At 38.2% G+C, this 17,274-nt stretch overlaps 1 protein-coding gene and 1 pseudogene across 1 annotated transcript; both read right to left on the minus strand.

Moving 5' to 3' along the window:
• Positions 1 to 2,852: 2,852 nt before the first annotated feature.
• LOC146509656 (odorant receptor 131-2-like) lies at positions 2,853 to 4,606 on the minus strand (annotated as a pseudogene).
• Positions 4,607 to 9,249: 4,643 nt separating this feature from the next.
• ppme1 (protein phosphatase methylesterase 1) lies at positions 9,250 to 13,866 on the minus strand. The gene is made up of 14 exons (XM_085175435.1): positions 13,587 to 13,866; positions 12,992 to 13,087; positions 12,697 to 12,787; positions 12,478 to 12,535; positions 12,322 to 12,373; positions 11,848 to 12,002; positions 11,087 to 11,177; positions 10,780 to 10,845; positions 10,560 to 10,686; positions 10,334 to 10,463; positions 10,188 to 10,232; positions 10,042 to 10,106; positions 9,839 to 9,906; positions 9,250 to 9,589 (listed from the first exon to the last, which is right to left on the minus strand). Exons 1-14 carry the CDS (start codon positions 13,670 to 13,672, stop codon positions 9,586 to 9,588), a joined length of 1,134 nt encoding a protein of 377 aa, XP_085031561.1. The 5' UTR covers positions 13,673 to 13,866; the 3' UTR covers positions 9,250 to 9,585.
• Between the last annotated feature and the right edge of the window lie 3,408 nt (positions 13,867 to 17,274).

Raw genomic sequence — 17,274 nt, forward strand, 5'->3', positions numbered from 1 at the left:
ATGGCACATTGCATGAGCAAGTCATTATGGCCCTTCTGGGACACTTACATCTAACTGACTCATTGCTAATGTTATTACTTCCACCTCTATTTTTCCTGCAATGACAAATCAAAAGGTCTGCAGTAAAAACAAAGGTCAAGGCTGTTTAACCTGCTCGTGGCCCCTACGTAAAGAAATTAAATTCATGAAACTGGCATGATTTGGCATGCCACCGGCCGGGCAATGTATCTGTGGCGTTCAGGGGTTTGTAGTGAAGCCCTTCCAAACCTGCCTTACTATCACTATATACTAAAATGAAAGAAACAACTCATCTCCCAATGCGTGTTCTGTTTTTATCAGCAGATGAGAAGAAGATGGCTATTAAGCACTTGTTAACATTTTCTCTTCCCAAGGCTATCCCTGGGTGTGTCACTTCCATGATTCTGTGGCTCAGGGTGCTCCTCATGGTTCAGTCAGTCAACAAGTTAATCTTTGAAGAGTTAATGTGGGTGGGACGGGCTGGGAATTGTGGGGGCAGCACCCCCACCCCTTCTTGCTGACAGAAAGCTAACCAGGTCAGTGCTTTAATTCGCGTCACAGGGGATACAATTACTCTCCCACCATGACATTCATCTGCAGCTCTATAGTGTGAACGGCTGCGCACGTCCGTGTACACGCGAGCATTATAGCACGTCTCTTTGGCTCTGTACTGAAGTGAGTAAAAATGCATTGAACATTCCCATTGTTTCTAAATTCATTCAGAAAATATTGCCTTGAGTGCAGTGCATCAAGTTGAAAGCTATATGTTGTCATGTGTTCTGAGAAACTGAGATGAGGGAGAGTGAAGAGTGTGCTAAAAGACTCTGTAATTCGATTTTGACTCTTCTTCTATATCATCACTTGTACATTAGAAAGTCCCCCCTGACTTTTCCACAACCCTTCACAAGAAGCGGTAAACCTTTCCATCCATTATAATATTCGACAATGGTATACCTTTTTTATTTTTCTTTGTAAATCATATGCTCTGTGTGTTTCATTCATTTCATTTTCTTTCATCAGCGGTTTATTAATACAACTGAATTTCCATTTTATCCTAATTGCTTACAAATGCTTCTACAATTTGTCAAATCAGGATACACAAATAAATATGTGGCAAGCACAGGGATTTAGGAGAAGGAATTCTGCTTTGCGCTGTAATATGCAAACAAAAAATCAGTCCCCCATATGTGTGAGCAACAGCAAAGCAATGGTTTTTCTCCCATGTCTTATCTTTAATTAACAAACACAAAGATAAGCTTTCTGTCTGTCTGTGCCATCTCTTCTTTATCTTTAGCTCTCCCCTGGATGCGCTTCCTGTGAACACAGCAGAAAGGGAGATCCATAACTTGTATCGTCAAAAGTAATATTGGAACTCCAAAGAAAGCTGCCATTAATAATAAAAAATTAAAAAAATCCCACAGAATCCACTTTCTTGGGTTAGCCTGTGAATGGTTTCATGCTCATGATAAGAACCTTTCCCTCCCGCTCTCTCTCTAAACTGAAGCCGCTCTCTGTCACCAGGTACTTTCTCGCTCTGGAATGTTTTTCAGCCGTTCAAGTGCTCTTTCATGAAGGCCAGAGAGGTATTGAGAGGGCTTCAAGTTTACAGCGGAGTAAAGATCGGTTAAATTAATCCACCTCCTGCTCAGATGCTTCTTTTATTCTGTGGGTCAGTACTTACCTCCCTGTTTACCCACATAAATTGTTCCCTCTCCCTGCGCTCTGTCTAAGCTCTTTCTCCTACACAAGTGTCTGTGTGCATTGTGAGAAAGAGGGAAAAGGAATTTTATCAGTCAGATCAGATATTCTAAATGCTGTACTGATGGAATAAGTTAGACTAAATCATAGAAGAGTTCATGATCTGGCTGCTTACATACCACACAGACTGAAATGAAAGGGCTGCAGCTGGAGCCACAGCTTCTACAACCACTTACAAAGCAAAGGTGACATCTGCTGGCTAAAACAATGAACTTTTTACATGCAGATTTAGACTTACTTTTACTGCAGTTTTTTCTATTGTAGATTTAATGAAATCGAACCTGATCATCATGAAATGTGTTACAGATAATTCTGTTATTAAATAGTTACTTTATAGTGACTCTATAATGTTTTATTCAAGGTTAAATAACATGTGTTTCATCTTTCCGGTTTAACTAACACACGCCCAGCAAATGGTAAAGACTATAAAAAAGCCACTAACAATTGTAGACTTGAAATATTATTATTATCTTTAAATCTTAAAATCAGTTGGTCTGTTTGTGTGGAAAAAAAATCAAAAGGCAGAGATCTATTATGAGCTTACATCATTTTTTAAAAAATCTAATTGAAAAGAAAAGTCTATGTATCTCTTTTAGTATTTAATATTTTCTTATATAAGTAAAGCGATTAGTTAGCAGACAAACAATTTCCTTCTTTTTACATCAGCAGTTATTCTTGCCCGACCTTGAATGCATTAAGTATTTCCACAAAGGATAAGATGACGTACGCAGATGTGTTTGAAATGCTTTTGTTTTTCATAATTAAGGGAAAGAAAGACTTGAATAAAAGTATGTTTTTTGTTTTTCCCTTTATGACACATGTTAATGCATAATCACACATGAGCAACTCAGTCAAAAAGTAAATGATATTATTATTTCTTGTATAGATTTTATATTTCACGACATGTAATATAGAGATAGTTAATTGCACTGTTTGAATCAACATGTTTGTACCATAACTTTGCTTTAGTTTTACTCACCCCCAACCCATAAGTATAAATTAACTTACAAATAAGTTGTTTTTTTTTGCACATTTGTCATTATTACTATTAAATAATAAAAGTCATCCCTAAAATTGATAATCAAATTACCTGATAAGCAACATATAACAATAAAAAAGAGACTGAAAGGCTGCTGCACTTTATGTCTTTGAAATGACTAAGCAAAGTCGACCCTGCAGAACTTTAATAGTGCAATAAAAAGAACTGATCTTAGAAAGGATATGAGTACAGAATATGTCCTCAAATTCTGTTATGGATTGAACTAAGTGGCACTTCAAATGTGCATAAAAATATTCAGTATCTCCAATTCTGTAACATAAATACACAAAAATAACTCTCACTAGATAACATTTCTAAAACCTTGTCATGATTCTTGTGAAATCAGCCACATTTAGAGTGTGTCCATGTAGCAACTACACCAGAATCAGATGTCATTTTTAACATGTTTTTTGTTCTTTATTATAACAGGAGATTAGACAATAAAGCTAGTAGAAGACAGACATTGTAATAAATAAATAAAATCTACCCTGCAGAGCTTAAGTTCATATACAAGGATAAATATTCAAAACTATGTTGCACTTTCAATATCTGTAATTCTGTAACATAAACAAAAAAAAACATCTTTGTCTCTGGCTAGATCAAATTTTTATAAAAACATATCATAGGCTGTAACCCCTAAACCACACAGTTAGAACACAGTTAGCGCTGAAATCAGGACAACGGTGATGGTTTAACACTGGTTCTAAAGCCAAATGTAAAATAGTATTTGAAGACACGGCAGAGAGTTTGATCTCTGAGGCCGTATATGAGCGGGCTCAAGCACTTTGGGAAAATGATGAGACCCACAACGAGGACGTACTGAGCATGAACAGCAACATCAGGAGGCACTTTCAACATCATGCTGGGGTTTATCATATTAAACAGGGTGGAGGTGAGATACAGCCACAGCTGAAGCAGATGTAGCAGCACTGTCTTGGGTGCCTTATTGGTATGACGTCCTCTAGATGAGGCTGACTTCACAGTGATCATGATTGCAGTGTATATGATGTATAGATAATAATCATAGTCACAAACCCAAAGTAGAGAATGGTGAAGGCCATGTTTAAAGTCACATAAACTTCTAGGCGAAAAACACTGTTTCTGATGCAGAACGACTGCAAAGGGAAGATCGTCTTCTCCATCCTGACAAACAGGAAAAGTTGTATGAATGAGTCTAAGGACGCCACCATCCACATAACGGCAATGGTTTTACCCGTCGACCTCGGCGTGGCAAAGCTGGGGTGCCTCAGTGGAAAACAAACTGCAACATATCTCTCCAAAGACATCACGGCAAGGTTGAGAGGAGACATTTTAACAGTGACGGCCGCAACCAGTGAGACAAAAACACAAACATAGTTGATCATTCTGACCGTCATCACGGCAAAGATGTAAAGCATCATAGTCAGCAGCAGCTGCACAGAGTCACATATGAGCAAATGACCAAACAGGATGTACCGGGAGGACTCTAGTAACAGAGGCTTCTTCAACAGGGCAAACATCATGATGGCATTTACATACAGGAAGAAGAAACACGGCAACATAGACAGCGCAGCTTTGACTGAAGTCTGAAACCGCGATGACTGGAACTCGGCCGTTGTGGCATTCATGACTGCAGTTTCGCACTGTGTCTGCAAAGGCATGAAAAACACAAACACGGACTGATTTTTAATATTATAAACAATTCTGAAAAGTGTAGATTGTGCAAGATGATTCTGTCAAATCTCACAAAAAAACAGCATCAAAGTGAGAAATATGTGCCAAACCTAGATAGAAACTATGAAGTTATATGCTTTGTAGTAGGGGTGCAACGATACTCGTATCGATATCGAACCGTTCGATACAGTGCTTTCGGTTCGGTACGCATATGTATCGAACGATACAACATTTTTAATTTATTTTATCAACTTTCCTTCTGACGATGCTGTCTGTGTTGAGCGCTCAGTGGATCTGCGCTCGACAGTGCAGCCTAGGCGGCGTAGTCGAACACAGATTCACTGAGCGCAGGGCAAGCTAGCGAGACAGAAGCTAGGCTAGTTGCAACATGGCAAATTGAACCTCCCCCACCCTCATTCAGATCTGGCGTTTGGAACTATTTTGGTTTTCATGTGATGTATGACCCTGAAGGTAAGCGAGTCATGGACAAAAGTAAAACAGTATGTTGGATGTGCCAGCAATGCTCAATTGGTGGGAACTAGTGTGTTAGCGCAGTTAGCTCGTTAATGTGTTGACGTCTTCCAGCCCCACTCATGAGGTGATCCGCGGTAGCTCGTTAATGGAGATTTGCCGTGTTGTGACGTTAATGTCATTTCAGATTAACGCTGACAGCACTAGTGGGAACACAACCAATATGACTGCACATTTACTCGGACATCATCCTAGTGCAAAGACAAGTGGAAGCAGACAAAAACAAGCAGGCATGCTACAAACGTTACCCGAGTCATTTAGACAGCCGTTAGCACATGATTCTCCTTATGGGGACCTGATATGTTTAATATGCTGCTGAGAATATAGCCCAGAAGAAGCGTATAGTATAGCTTTTATTTTGGAAAGAGACATTTCTCCATAATAAACTCTCTTTTCCAAAGATGAGTGATTCCGCGTTTGAATTTGCGCTTGTTTTTTGCTTTCACTTTGCAATCGCGTGAACTGTGTATAGAGAGCGACAGTACTGATTGGTGAGTGATGATAATTTGCGCACCAATTCCTCTGACATCGTCTTATCAATCGTTAGCTTACTATGCAAACATGACAAGTGAAATCTCCTGCAGCTTAAACATGTGAGAGGTTGATCGCGCAGAGAATCGCTGAGCGTTATGTTAGTGCGTGTGTAAAAGCAGCAGGATATATATTTTAGTTCTGCTGAGCCAAATAAGACAGGTCAGGGTGAAGAAGTGACAGCCAAAGAAAAGCTTACCACAAAACGGAAACGTTATGACAAATCAGACTATAAGGCAAAAAGAAAGAGCAGCTTTATGGTTTCATGGACAAAAGAATTTTTGTGGCTGCAATATGACGAGCTAAATAACCAGGGCTGCACATAAGTGGTCCGCAGGTGCGCATTCGCTGTCAAAATAAAAACCCGCACAAGATAAGAAGTTGCAACGCGTGTTTGCGTACTTAAGATTTTCTGGAGGAGGACAGACAGAGCTCTTAAAGATGTCGAAGAAGCTCCTTTAAGCAATTACTGTGATGTTCCTCCACCTCCAAAGAAATGTCAGAAGGAGTCCGAACCACAAAAGAAGCGCGTATTCTCGGAAAAGTGGTTGCAGGAGGTGAGCTGGCTTCAAACAAATGATGAACGCACAGAGATGTGGTGCAGAATGTGCCGTGAAAATTTAATAAATGACAAATTAATAAAAAGGCATGAACATTTTTTTTGTATCGAAAAAATATCGAACCGTGACACCAAAGTATCGAACCGAACCGAACCGTGAATTTTGTGTATCGTTGCACCCCTACTTTGTAGACATATTACTTACATGTCACCTGTGTGGTTTGACTTCATTTGGCAAACACGTTTCGGTGAACAAATGTGAGGAAAGAAGAGCAGCCTGTCGTGTCCTTTTTATAGGTGAGCCGCGTCCTGACATCACCATCTGTGTCAGCTTCACAACCACTCAACACTCTGCATTAGCTGTGGAGTGAAAGTTTGGCCAAGTTGTCTAACTGATGTTATCTTTCAATCTACTTTTTTACTCCACTTACCATTAAAAGATATCAGACAGTTTGTTCTACATTCTGTGACCTTCACTTGTTTTGTATATATTTCTCCTGTTTTGTTATTTATTCCTGCTGTCTTACCATTTACATTTTATTCATGCACAGTTGGTGTGGAACACCCATCATTTTATTGTACATGTACAATGACAATAAAGGGCTCTTCTCTTCTCGTGAAGGAATTAGATATCCATTTTAACATATTTTGTTTTCTTGAAATTTTATTATTATCATTCAAAAAGAGCATGGGAGAAGACGTGCAGCAAATTACCTGGGGTGATTATACCCAGACCTCTGTTGTGCATGCTCTACAGCACACAAGCTGCCTGCTCAACCCAGTGAGCTGCACCAACACTCCAGAATCAGATATTCTTTTAATAGGCAATTTAATGTGAGTCATTAAAGAGATCAGTGATGCTGTTTGAGTTTTCTCTGTGAATAGTTGATGACACAAATAAGCCTGAAAAGGGAATCACACGACAAACATATATTTAATATGCCGTTTGTGGCAGCAGATATGAATTTTTAAAACCTATTTCTTTTTTTTCTTTTGGGTCTAACGCTGCTGGAGGCTTGTTGTTTGTAGTTCTTTTTGCTGACAGCACTAATATCACTTCACTCTTGTTTTTCATAATAAGATGATTCACCTAGACGATCATAAAATCCAACTGGATCTTTTCAGTCAGATTGTAAGAGAAAACAGGTAACTCCAGGGCATTTCTTCATGGATCCTTGATTAATGTACATTATGCTTTTAAAACCAACAGAGAACAGAAGTGCAGTGTGACACCGATTGTAATTTTCTTTTCTTCTTTTCTAAAACAAAGCAAATAAAAAATGAAACATAATTTGCTGCGCCCATAAACTTTGCCCCAAGCAGCCATCATTTCAGTCAAATGAGTCATCAGAGAAGCTAAGGCAAAGAACAAACAAACAAACAAAAACCCTGAACAAAAAGACACTAAAAACTACAGTTTTCTTATTTATTTTTGTGGCCCAGGCCCACTGATACCTGCTCTATTTTGTGCAGAGGAAAACTGTCTTGAAAGCTGCGCCTTAGGTACAGCTCCAGAGGACAATGTTATATCATGAGTGCCCATTACATTAAATCTAGTGAGCTTGCTGGGCTCAGTTCTGCACTGTTTGTTGAAGGCAAGCAATATAAAGGCATTTTACATTTGTTTATAGCAGGAATCCTAAAGATTTGATCACGCAGTGCCAATTCAGTGAGCTAATGTATTATTAATTTGCTATTATTTGTAATGTCTGTTCAAAGGAGTCGTCAATTACGCCTTACGTATGTAGAATTGAACTCAAAGTAGAAATGTCATTACACTACATAGTGTGACTTTTTTTTTACTCACATCAGGTCTGTTTTATCCTCTGAGGATCATGAATTGTGTCATATTGCGAGATTAGGTATTAAACACCCTGGCCCATCAATACATTGGACAGATATTCACTATAAGGTAATATCATGTAATATAGTAGAGTTTTATTGATAGAAGGAACCAATTTGTTGACCCCGTTTCAGCATTTCAGCACCACTGCATCATGGACAGCTCCTGCATATTCATGAGGCTGTAGTTGTGTAACTAACACTGACAGCAAAGTTGTTTTTTGCCGTTTTCTTTTCTTCTTTTCTAAAATAAATAAATAAATCAATAAAAATAAAATAAAACATAATTTGCCGGGCCCATAAACTTTGCCCCTGTTGGGAGCGGCGCACGTCAGCTCTGTTTACAGACTCAGATCACAAAATAATCTCAGAGGCTTCAGCTCTTTGGAGGACAGTCATTATGGCTCATTAATAATTCAGGTGTTTATACTGCACATCTCTGCAACATATTTCTCACTCTGATAATTCACTGCGGGACAATTAAAAACCTTTTGTTATTCCATGGAGTGTATGAAGGACATGAGGAAAAAGATGTCACCTTTTCCATAAAGTTTAGAAACTGCAGCCAACCTTGGATTTTTAATCTGCAGAATCTCAGACTTATTTCCATATCTGTGATGATTTTGTAAAAGAAATGTTTAATACAATTTCATACTGCCACTGATCCGGCTAATTGCATACATGAGCTACACATGCTTCACAAAAAATAATGATGGGAATGAATACTATGGTAATATCATGAATGATAGTACAGCATAAATCTCTTATCCACACGGGCTCAAATGTGCACATTTTCTCTATTAATATTTGGTTGAACCCCTGTTGGCTTTTGGTAGCCATCAACAAACTTCTGGCATAATTCTGGCTGGATATTTTTACCACTCTTTTTGACAGAAATCATTTAAATTTTGGGTTTCTTGGCACAGACCACCTTTTAAATGCAGTGGACATATTTTCAGTAGGGTCGAGGATACTCACTGTTAGCGTGCTTTATCCATTCCAAAACCAATTTTAACATCATTTCCCTGCTGGAACACCCAACTGTGTCCAAGATTCAATAATCTAGGTGTTGTAAACGGTGTGTTGAAACATTGCTGGACAAGAGCTGAATGTGCCATTCAGGCTTTTACAAACTGGGGCACCTGGTCAACTTACTTCACCTACTGGATAAAAAAAAAAAAAAGTAACAACCAGAACTCACTCAGAACAGCAGAACGTTCTAGTAGTTATTCTAGTGCGAACAGCGTAGAAACGATAGAAAACTAGAAGTACAACATGCATATTAACACACACATATTAAAAGACTGGGTGACACTACTGGCTGCATCCATCTTTAATCACTGTTTAAATTCAAACATTAAACACACATTAATAATGATGCAATCACTCAAAATAAAACAGGAGAGCATTACAAATCAGAAATTTAAAAAATATATATAAACAAAAAGGAAACATACAAGCAAATCTGATGATTTAAAATAAAAATAAGGCAAAGCAGAAAGGCAAAAATATCAACATGACAAAAGCATAATAATAATAATAATAATAATAATAATAATAGCAGCTATATTTTCCTTAATTGGACAATGATGTTGATGAATCTTGAGACATTTCTTCTACGGCTGCTGGCTATATGTAGACGCAAAACTGGAAATTAGCTGCAGAAAAAGATAAGAAAAATGGAATGAAGTAAGATTAGGTGAATTCTTCATGTGTCTCTACCATTACCATTTATTCCAGCCTCTCTGACAGGAACAAGCAAGTATAAAGTCCCTATCAACCAATTTAAAAAATCTAGATTTTTATTGTTAAAGCAGAACTGAAATGATTATCATATTATTCTACATATAATTAATGCATCTCTTGGAAATTTAACAACCTCATTCCTTAGTAGTGAGCTCACTTACCACAGGTATCCCTCCTTAAACTCAGTGAATTTGTGCCGAACCATAAATGTTGCTAGTGCATCTGCTACCTAGCAACAGATGTCAGAGGAGCAAGTTAAAAAATTGAAAACAGACATAACACCACGCATACATAAATATATAACGTTATGGGCCTCTGACAGTACATGAGTACAGCGCCAGTAAATTCGGGTAAGAACGCTCACTTTCTCAGGTGCATCCTCGTGAACAGCATGACCGCACTGAGGGAGGACCTGCATTTGAAACTTTCCTGCAAACAAATAATATTTTTTAAATGCGTGTATTCTTACAAAAAAATTGCAAAAAGGGAGAAACAATCTGTGCACTTTACCCTGCATCTGTCCAATGGTAAGATCTTTGTCAAGCCTGTCCACTCCTGTACAACGAGATAAGTCAGGCGTAAAACTGTGCAGTCAGTGTGTCTGTCCTATTTAAACTACTAGATATTTGAGAAAAAAAAATATGAATAAATCGAACCTGCGAGAAGGAGCAGTTTTGGCACAGGGGTGGTGAGAAAGAGGGCCGACAGACCCTTGAACCAACCCTCCCAATATTTTTCTGTCTTGGAAAGCTCTACTCTCCAGGTGAAGATGCTCTCCTTTTTCGTCTGTGTGAAAGAATTCAAATACTCTTTTATAGCTTTCAATCTCTTTCCAAAACACTTACAGATGACAAGAGAAAACTAAGAACTAAGAGACCAAACCTCCTGGTCATCCTCCTTTGCTCTTTTCTTGCTGGATTCTTCTTCTGCTTCCTCATCTTCCTCTTCTTCTATAATACCTTCACCAATGCTATTAGACACCCCTGAGCTGCTGCTGGATTCCTCACATCTGTAAAAGTCACAAGAGAGGAAACTGAAACGGTCAGTTAAAGCCACAAACCCACACAGAAAAAACTGCAGAGAAGAGAGAGCCCAGACACACTTTTTCACTTGGCCTCCCATGGACACCCGGGCTGACTCGATGTTTCGGATCTGGCCACTCTTCACACTGAAAGGAAAAAGGTGAAGAAAACCTTTAGGCACTTGTATACAACAATTAAGAATCGAAGCTCTTCAAGGTAAGGAACTACAATGAACAAATAAATAAATAAATAAAGCAAGTTATTTCAGTGTGCTTTGGACAAATAACACTTGGCACAATTTGCAAACTAAAAGACAGAATATATATGTATGATGTAATCTAATAAAACAAAAAGATGCAGCAGTGCGGCTCACTGTTTAACATTTACCTCCACTCAATCGCATTTTCCAGAGATCTAAATGTTTTTGGCCGACTTCTGAGGAAATTCTGCATACTGTTCAAAGCATCCATTGCTGTCCCTGAGTGTTAACACAAACAAAATTATTTAACAAACCCACAATTAGTGCTTATGGCATTTATTAACAATATTCAGCATAATAACTTACATTTTACATCATTAAAAAAACTAAACAACTAACAAAAAAAAAAAAAAAAAAATGAAAGAAATGACGAATGCTCTCATAAAAATCAATGAGAGCATTCTGTATTGGAAAAGACCCAATCATGTGATCTGCTCATGTTGTTGCACAGACTCGTGCACACAGTTTTAAGTGTTTAAGTATACTCATTGTTTTTCTTTGTTCCCAGTATTGAGAGCATTGATTCGCATAATATTTGTTCAAGTGCTCTTAGTAGAACAAGCCAGTCACTGATCAAATTTGGACTGTTAATGAAGTTGTACTGACATGTGACTTTGCCCATTCGGAACAGAAGAACAACTTGTGGGGAAAAACTTTGGAAACCTGATTTTAGACAAAGTCACCAACCATCTGGTGCCTTTGGCCAGGTGATTCTATAAATAGAGTTTTTATGTCTAGGTGATCATTTAAGCCATTTTCAGTCTCCTCAGTCATTTAGGTAAGGGCCTCAAAGTAACTGCCCAAATAAGTGACTTGAGGCGTTACCAAAGCAACTCGCAGGATTTGTCTTTAACGACTTTGGAAATGTGCACTTATCTGTGGAGCTTACCCTCTACAACGTCAATGACGCAGAGACCAAGCAGGGATGGTATATGATTGGCAGTGGCAGTGTGAACTGCAATGGCCCCTCCCATGCTGTGTCCAATAAGCATGATTGGAGGTGGGTTGTCTCCATAAAGTGCCTCCACCACTTTGCCAATATCCCTTTGGGGAAGAAAAAAAAAGAAGAAGCATGAATATAACCTGTCAGCCTGTTTTTCAGTTATGATTGAAACTCTAATCAGGAAGCTTGTAACTACTTTTTACATTTTACACCGCAATCAATAATCCAAATGTTAGCCACAGGAAGTCACCACACTCTTCCCACGTTTAATGAGCGGTGAAATCAAAACTTTCTTAATTAAACTCATGCCTGCTGGATCATCACCACCTTCTGTGGCGTCCCATATGTTCCTGTGATGTAAACCCAAGAAGTAGATGTTTAAAAATCATTCCCACAAAAACTGTTCTCTTACAGACTTACTTCGCCATCGTATCTGCAGAGAGATCTTCAGGATTTTTCACTCTAGTGTCACCTGCAGGTGATGACAGAGATTTAACTCATTTGTTCCATGTACGCTGAGGCCATAATCCTCTAACCACGTGCAAAAATAAAAACTTGCTGTGTCCTGCAACCTACCATGAGCTCGGAGGTCCATAGCTACCACCCTGCAAGTAATCCTACTGTATATGATGGCCTACGAGAACATAGATAAAAATCATTTCAATTAAATAGATCACAGACGATATGTTGACATATAAAAAAAAAGCTTTATAAATATTCTGCCCAACATTGCTGTTAACTTTAATGTAGACTGCTAACAGATCATAAAGGGTCTGTAATAGTTATGAAGCTCACAGTGAACACCGCCCAGGATAGTGCAGAGTGGCCTCCTCCGTGAAGCAGGAGCAGCACAGGACCATGGGAGCCACTGCAGTAAATTCTGAAAATGTTCACAGTGGTCAAAGAAATACTAATTGAAAGAATAATGAAGTAAGAAGATGCTCGTCCAACAATAATGCACATTAATCTTCTGCATATATTCTAGTCATATAGCACAATGATATCAGGAGTTAAATCTGAAGACTTGGACCCAAAGTGTGTGTCATTCATGCTCAATTTCCTCTTACAAACTGGAACAGCAGTCAAGGATATATCTTTGCCGTTTTCATTTTCCACCACTATGTCTTCCATGGTTTCAAAATACTGACTCCAGGGCAGAGGAGAGAAATCTCTCTTACGCCCAGGTCTGTAAAAAAGAACAAAAGCAAATAAGTAACCGAATCCATGTCTGATGTGACTCAACACTGCAACAGGACTGTTAAACTTTGTAGAAGCAATTGAAAGACAAAAAACCCTCCAGACTAAAAATAACTCTCCCCTTCTTTTCACATCATCAACCATTGCAATAATAAAAAAAATAGAAAAATAAACAAAAAGACAAAAAATGTAATAAAAAACAAAACAGAATTTTCAGACTGAAAGGATATCCTTTTAAATTTTAAATGCTAACACGCAAAAGCGCCAGGCTAAATCAATCAGTGGTGTATAACACTGATTATCTAAACTCTGGTAGCAGATGCAGCTAACCTAGCCGGGCTAAAGCAATCAGTTAAGCAGTGCAATTCAGTGAGTGTAAATATACGATTACACTCCCCGGCTTTGGGAATAAAAAAACACAACCGGCGTGATAGTGCACACAACTAAACGTCACGATAAAAAAGCTGCTAAGATCCTAGCTAACTCACCCCATTTTCATTTTGGAGCCAGACTGAAAACCACCTGCCATGGGAGGTCTGGAGGCTAACAGGTTCAAATGCAACTGTTTCTCCATGTTGTCAAAAGTGAGGCCGGTCTTTGTCAGGGACTCTTTGATGTGACCTTCTCTCGCTTTCGCAGCATATGATTTTCTTCGACACCTACACCGATGTTAGCCAGACATTGGTTAAACTGCGTTTGCCTGGCAAGCTAACGGCTAGCGTTCTTCTTCTTCTGCAGCTGAAATGACGGTCTCTTTTTCTCAGATGATTGACGCAGATTATTTCACAGCATCGTCGCCATCTACTGGCTACAAATTCAACTGCAATTCAAAAGCGGCTTACACTTCATAGCTTTCAGCAGTTCGGAGTACCGTGAATGAAAGTCAGACTCTTTACACTAAAAACTGAGACTGATTATTATGAATATCAAGTGTAAACCGAGTAAAGAATAGTAGCGCGATGGCTAGCTCTGTCAGTTTATAGCAAAAAGGAGGTGGGTTTAAGTCCCTCTGCCCCCTTTGCAGTCTGCATTACCTGGCCTCAACGTACCGCGGCCTCAACTTAAAGACACGCATGTTTGAGAAACAAGTGATTTTTAACTAGCTGCTGGTTTGAGTAGTTGTCTGCCCTGGGACAGACTTGTGCGGGTTGTATCTCCCTCTCTTGCCCTGTGACAGCGCGAAAAGCCTTAATCCCCCGTTGTGATCCCTAACTGGATAAATGGATGAAAATGGAGTAATGGGCAAAAAGTGTAGATATTTTAATTCCACCCATATTTTTGGTCAGCTAAATTCAGGTAATCCTATTTATTTTTTTTATTTTGTAATACTAAAGCTGTTTTTCATTAACAATGGGATTATGTTAACAGAACTTAAACATGCTGTTTTATGTTATCCTAACTTAATATTCTTAGCCTATTTTTTTATGTGATTTTAAATAATTATTAAACAGTGTAGAACTGTTATTTTACTTTAGTTACTTAGTGAGCAGTAATGTAAAGGAGTAATGTAATTAACTGCCTTCTCAAATTCAACGACACAGTTACAGCTGCTGATTCTCTAACTGGATTGTTACAAATAACATTGACTTGCATTAAACTTTTGTTGCAAGCAGAGATTCACTCTTAATAAACATCACTGGGCCTGTATTGTTACATTCAGCAGAGGTTAACTTTAGTCATGAAGCCCAGCAACCCACTACATCTGTGGTGTCACAGTCGTGTATATATATATATATATATATATATATATATATATATATATATATATATATATATATATATATATATATAGATAGCTAAAATATATATATACATATATATATATATATATATATATATATATATATATATATATATATATATATATATATTTTAGCTTACTATATAATTCTTGAACACAGACTGGAAGCAGTGCCCATCCAAGAATGTGACCCACTATGTCCCGCTTCCTCACAGTAATTTTAGTGCTACTCAGTCTGTGAACAGGAGTTCAATGTCTTCCAAGGCTCAGTCTGTATGACAATGGGTGCAAGAAGTTTTAAAGGTGTGGGTGTTTCCAGTGAGAGAAGACATCAAGTTACATTACTTGAAATGTAATCTTTAGAGCCTGACACATATAAAGTGCAAAAGTAAACACACACATTCCAATAACAAAAACTGTTAAGAGGAAATTTAAGTTGTTAAAGTGTGAAACCTTCCAGACACTGAAGTCGAGCGACATAGTGGGAGACATCAGAGAGAATGAATCGCATTATGTAAAATGAACATGTTATGACAGCCAGTTCTTCACAGTTGTAGACGAGAGGACGGGAACAGGTGCTGGTGAGCAAACATAAGAGTCACATGTAATTTTAGGAGGACTCAGCTGATTATCATCCTAATCAGTCAGCACTGACGCACGTTTGAAGTAGGGCAAAGGTCTAAACACTGAGGAGTATCTGCATAAAGAACCTTTCCAGTTATCATGCTAGATATCTTTTAAATTTGTGATATTGTTCAAAAAAAGCTCTCTGGAATACAACATTAGGCAATTTTCCAGACTATTCAAGCATTTTTCATCATGTGCATTACATGAACTCTTCCTTCCGTATCTTCTCAACAGTTACATTATCCCTCATAATCCCTGTGTTTGTTTTCTAACCCATCAACTCGTTAACAACATGTGTGATCTGATCTTTGCTCACTGATCTAACCTAATATTATAAAATATCATCTAGCCAGTGAGAGCCAAAATAAGCACTAAGTTTTAAGAAAAATGCAAGCCAAAGCTAAATCCGAACAGTCTGCAAACCCCTGAGTCATCTCTGCTATGCGGGGCCTTTTGCTGTCTTAGTGGAATATCTGTTTTGTGTACGGTGAAAAACTGTAAGTCAGCATAAATGATAAAAGCTGTTGATGAAGTTGGAAACACATTATAAACTTGAGGTAACTACAGATATTAAAAATAAGCAGTTTTAGTGTCCCTTTATTCTTTTCCTATTTAATCATCCAGTGAAGCAGAACCAGGACAATCCAAGTCTGAGTTGATTTTGTGAATGAAGCAAAGATGCTGAGCCATAAACCTGTGCCCTACTAACCTTTAAGTGATGCAGCGGCTGACCATATTTATAGAGTACCGATTAAAGTTCACAGTATTCAGAGCACAGGGGTGATCGGGTCTGGGGGCTCAGTGTCTTTTTAAGGGGAGGTCACTACAGACTGGTTGAAGCCAGCCCACTGACTTGTTTACTGGCCCGACCGTGTGCTTAAATATTTCTCACAGAGTGTTCCCAGGAAACTGTTTTTAGAGAGCAGGTGGTGAAACCACCTCCACCATCTCCTTAACCTTTTCATGGAGTCCAGTATAAATGGATTATTACCTCTCAAATGTCCTGTAATGTCGTTTGACATCACAGGACCCAGTCTGAATATGTTTGCTAAACGTAAATATGTTCTCACTTTACTAATCTCCTACGAATGCCTTGTTTAATATAGAACCTTTATAGCTGTAAATATGAGGAGTGGAAAATATGCAGGTGTAGGGCTTTACTTTCACCCTGTTTATCAAAACTGCTTCAGAGTTTCTGAGTAAGTCGTCACACTGAAGATGAATTATGACACTGTTTTATGTGTACAGGGCAATATTTCTATAAAGCAGCAGTTTATGGGAGAGAAAGATGTTTACAATAATGTGCAAAAGTCTTGAGCTATGGAAATATAGTGTATAAATATAAGAAATACAAGGCAAAGACTGAATTTATACAATTCTAATAAGGTTGAAAGTCAATATCTGGTATGACTACTTTTATTTTTCAACACAGCCGGGCTTTTCTGCATTTATAATTTCAGCAATTTTGATAGGATTTCCAACACCACTGGCTGAAATGAAGCCCCAAACCATGAAAGAACATCCACCGAGTTTTACAAGTGGCTGTAGATATTCACTGTTGTACTTCCCTCTTGATCTCCTCCCTACACATACTGACAATGATGTGAACCAAACAATTCCAAATTCAGATTCAGATTTTCAGTCCAGTTCTTGTGTAATTTGGATTACCTCAGCCTACCTGTTTTCCTTCCTTGAGAATGATTTCTTGTCAGCCATCCTTCCACTGAGACCATTTCTGATGAGGTTTTAGTGAAGAATAGGTGGATGATGAAGGGTCAAGTCCCCTGTTTTTTCATTTAAAAAAAAAT

This window comes from Neolamprologus multifasciatus, chromosome 10 (genome assembly GCF_963576455.1).
Source record: "Neolamprologus multifasciatus chromosome 10, fNeoMul1.2, whole genome shotgun sequence".
Classification (NCBI taxonomy): domain Eukaryota; kingdom Metazoa; phylum Chordata; class Actinopteri; order Cichliformes; family Cichlidae; genus Neolamprologus; species Neolamprologus multifasciatus.

Coding starts and splice junctions, on each gene's coding strand:
- ppme1 (XM_085175435.1), bottom strand. CDS start 13,672: ATGGAGAAACAGTTGCATTTGAACCTGTTAGCCTCCAGACCTCCCATG. Junction 12,788..12,991: donor AATGAAAACGGCAAAGATAT/ATCCTTGACTGC, acceptor CACTGTGAACAT/TTTCAGAATTTACTGCAGTG. Junction 9,907..10,041: donor ACGAGGATGCACCTGAGAAA/GTGAGCGTTCTT, acceptor ATCTGTTGCTAG/GTAGCAGATGCACTAGCAAC.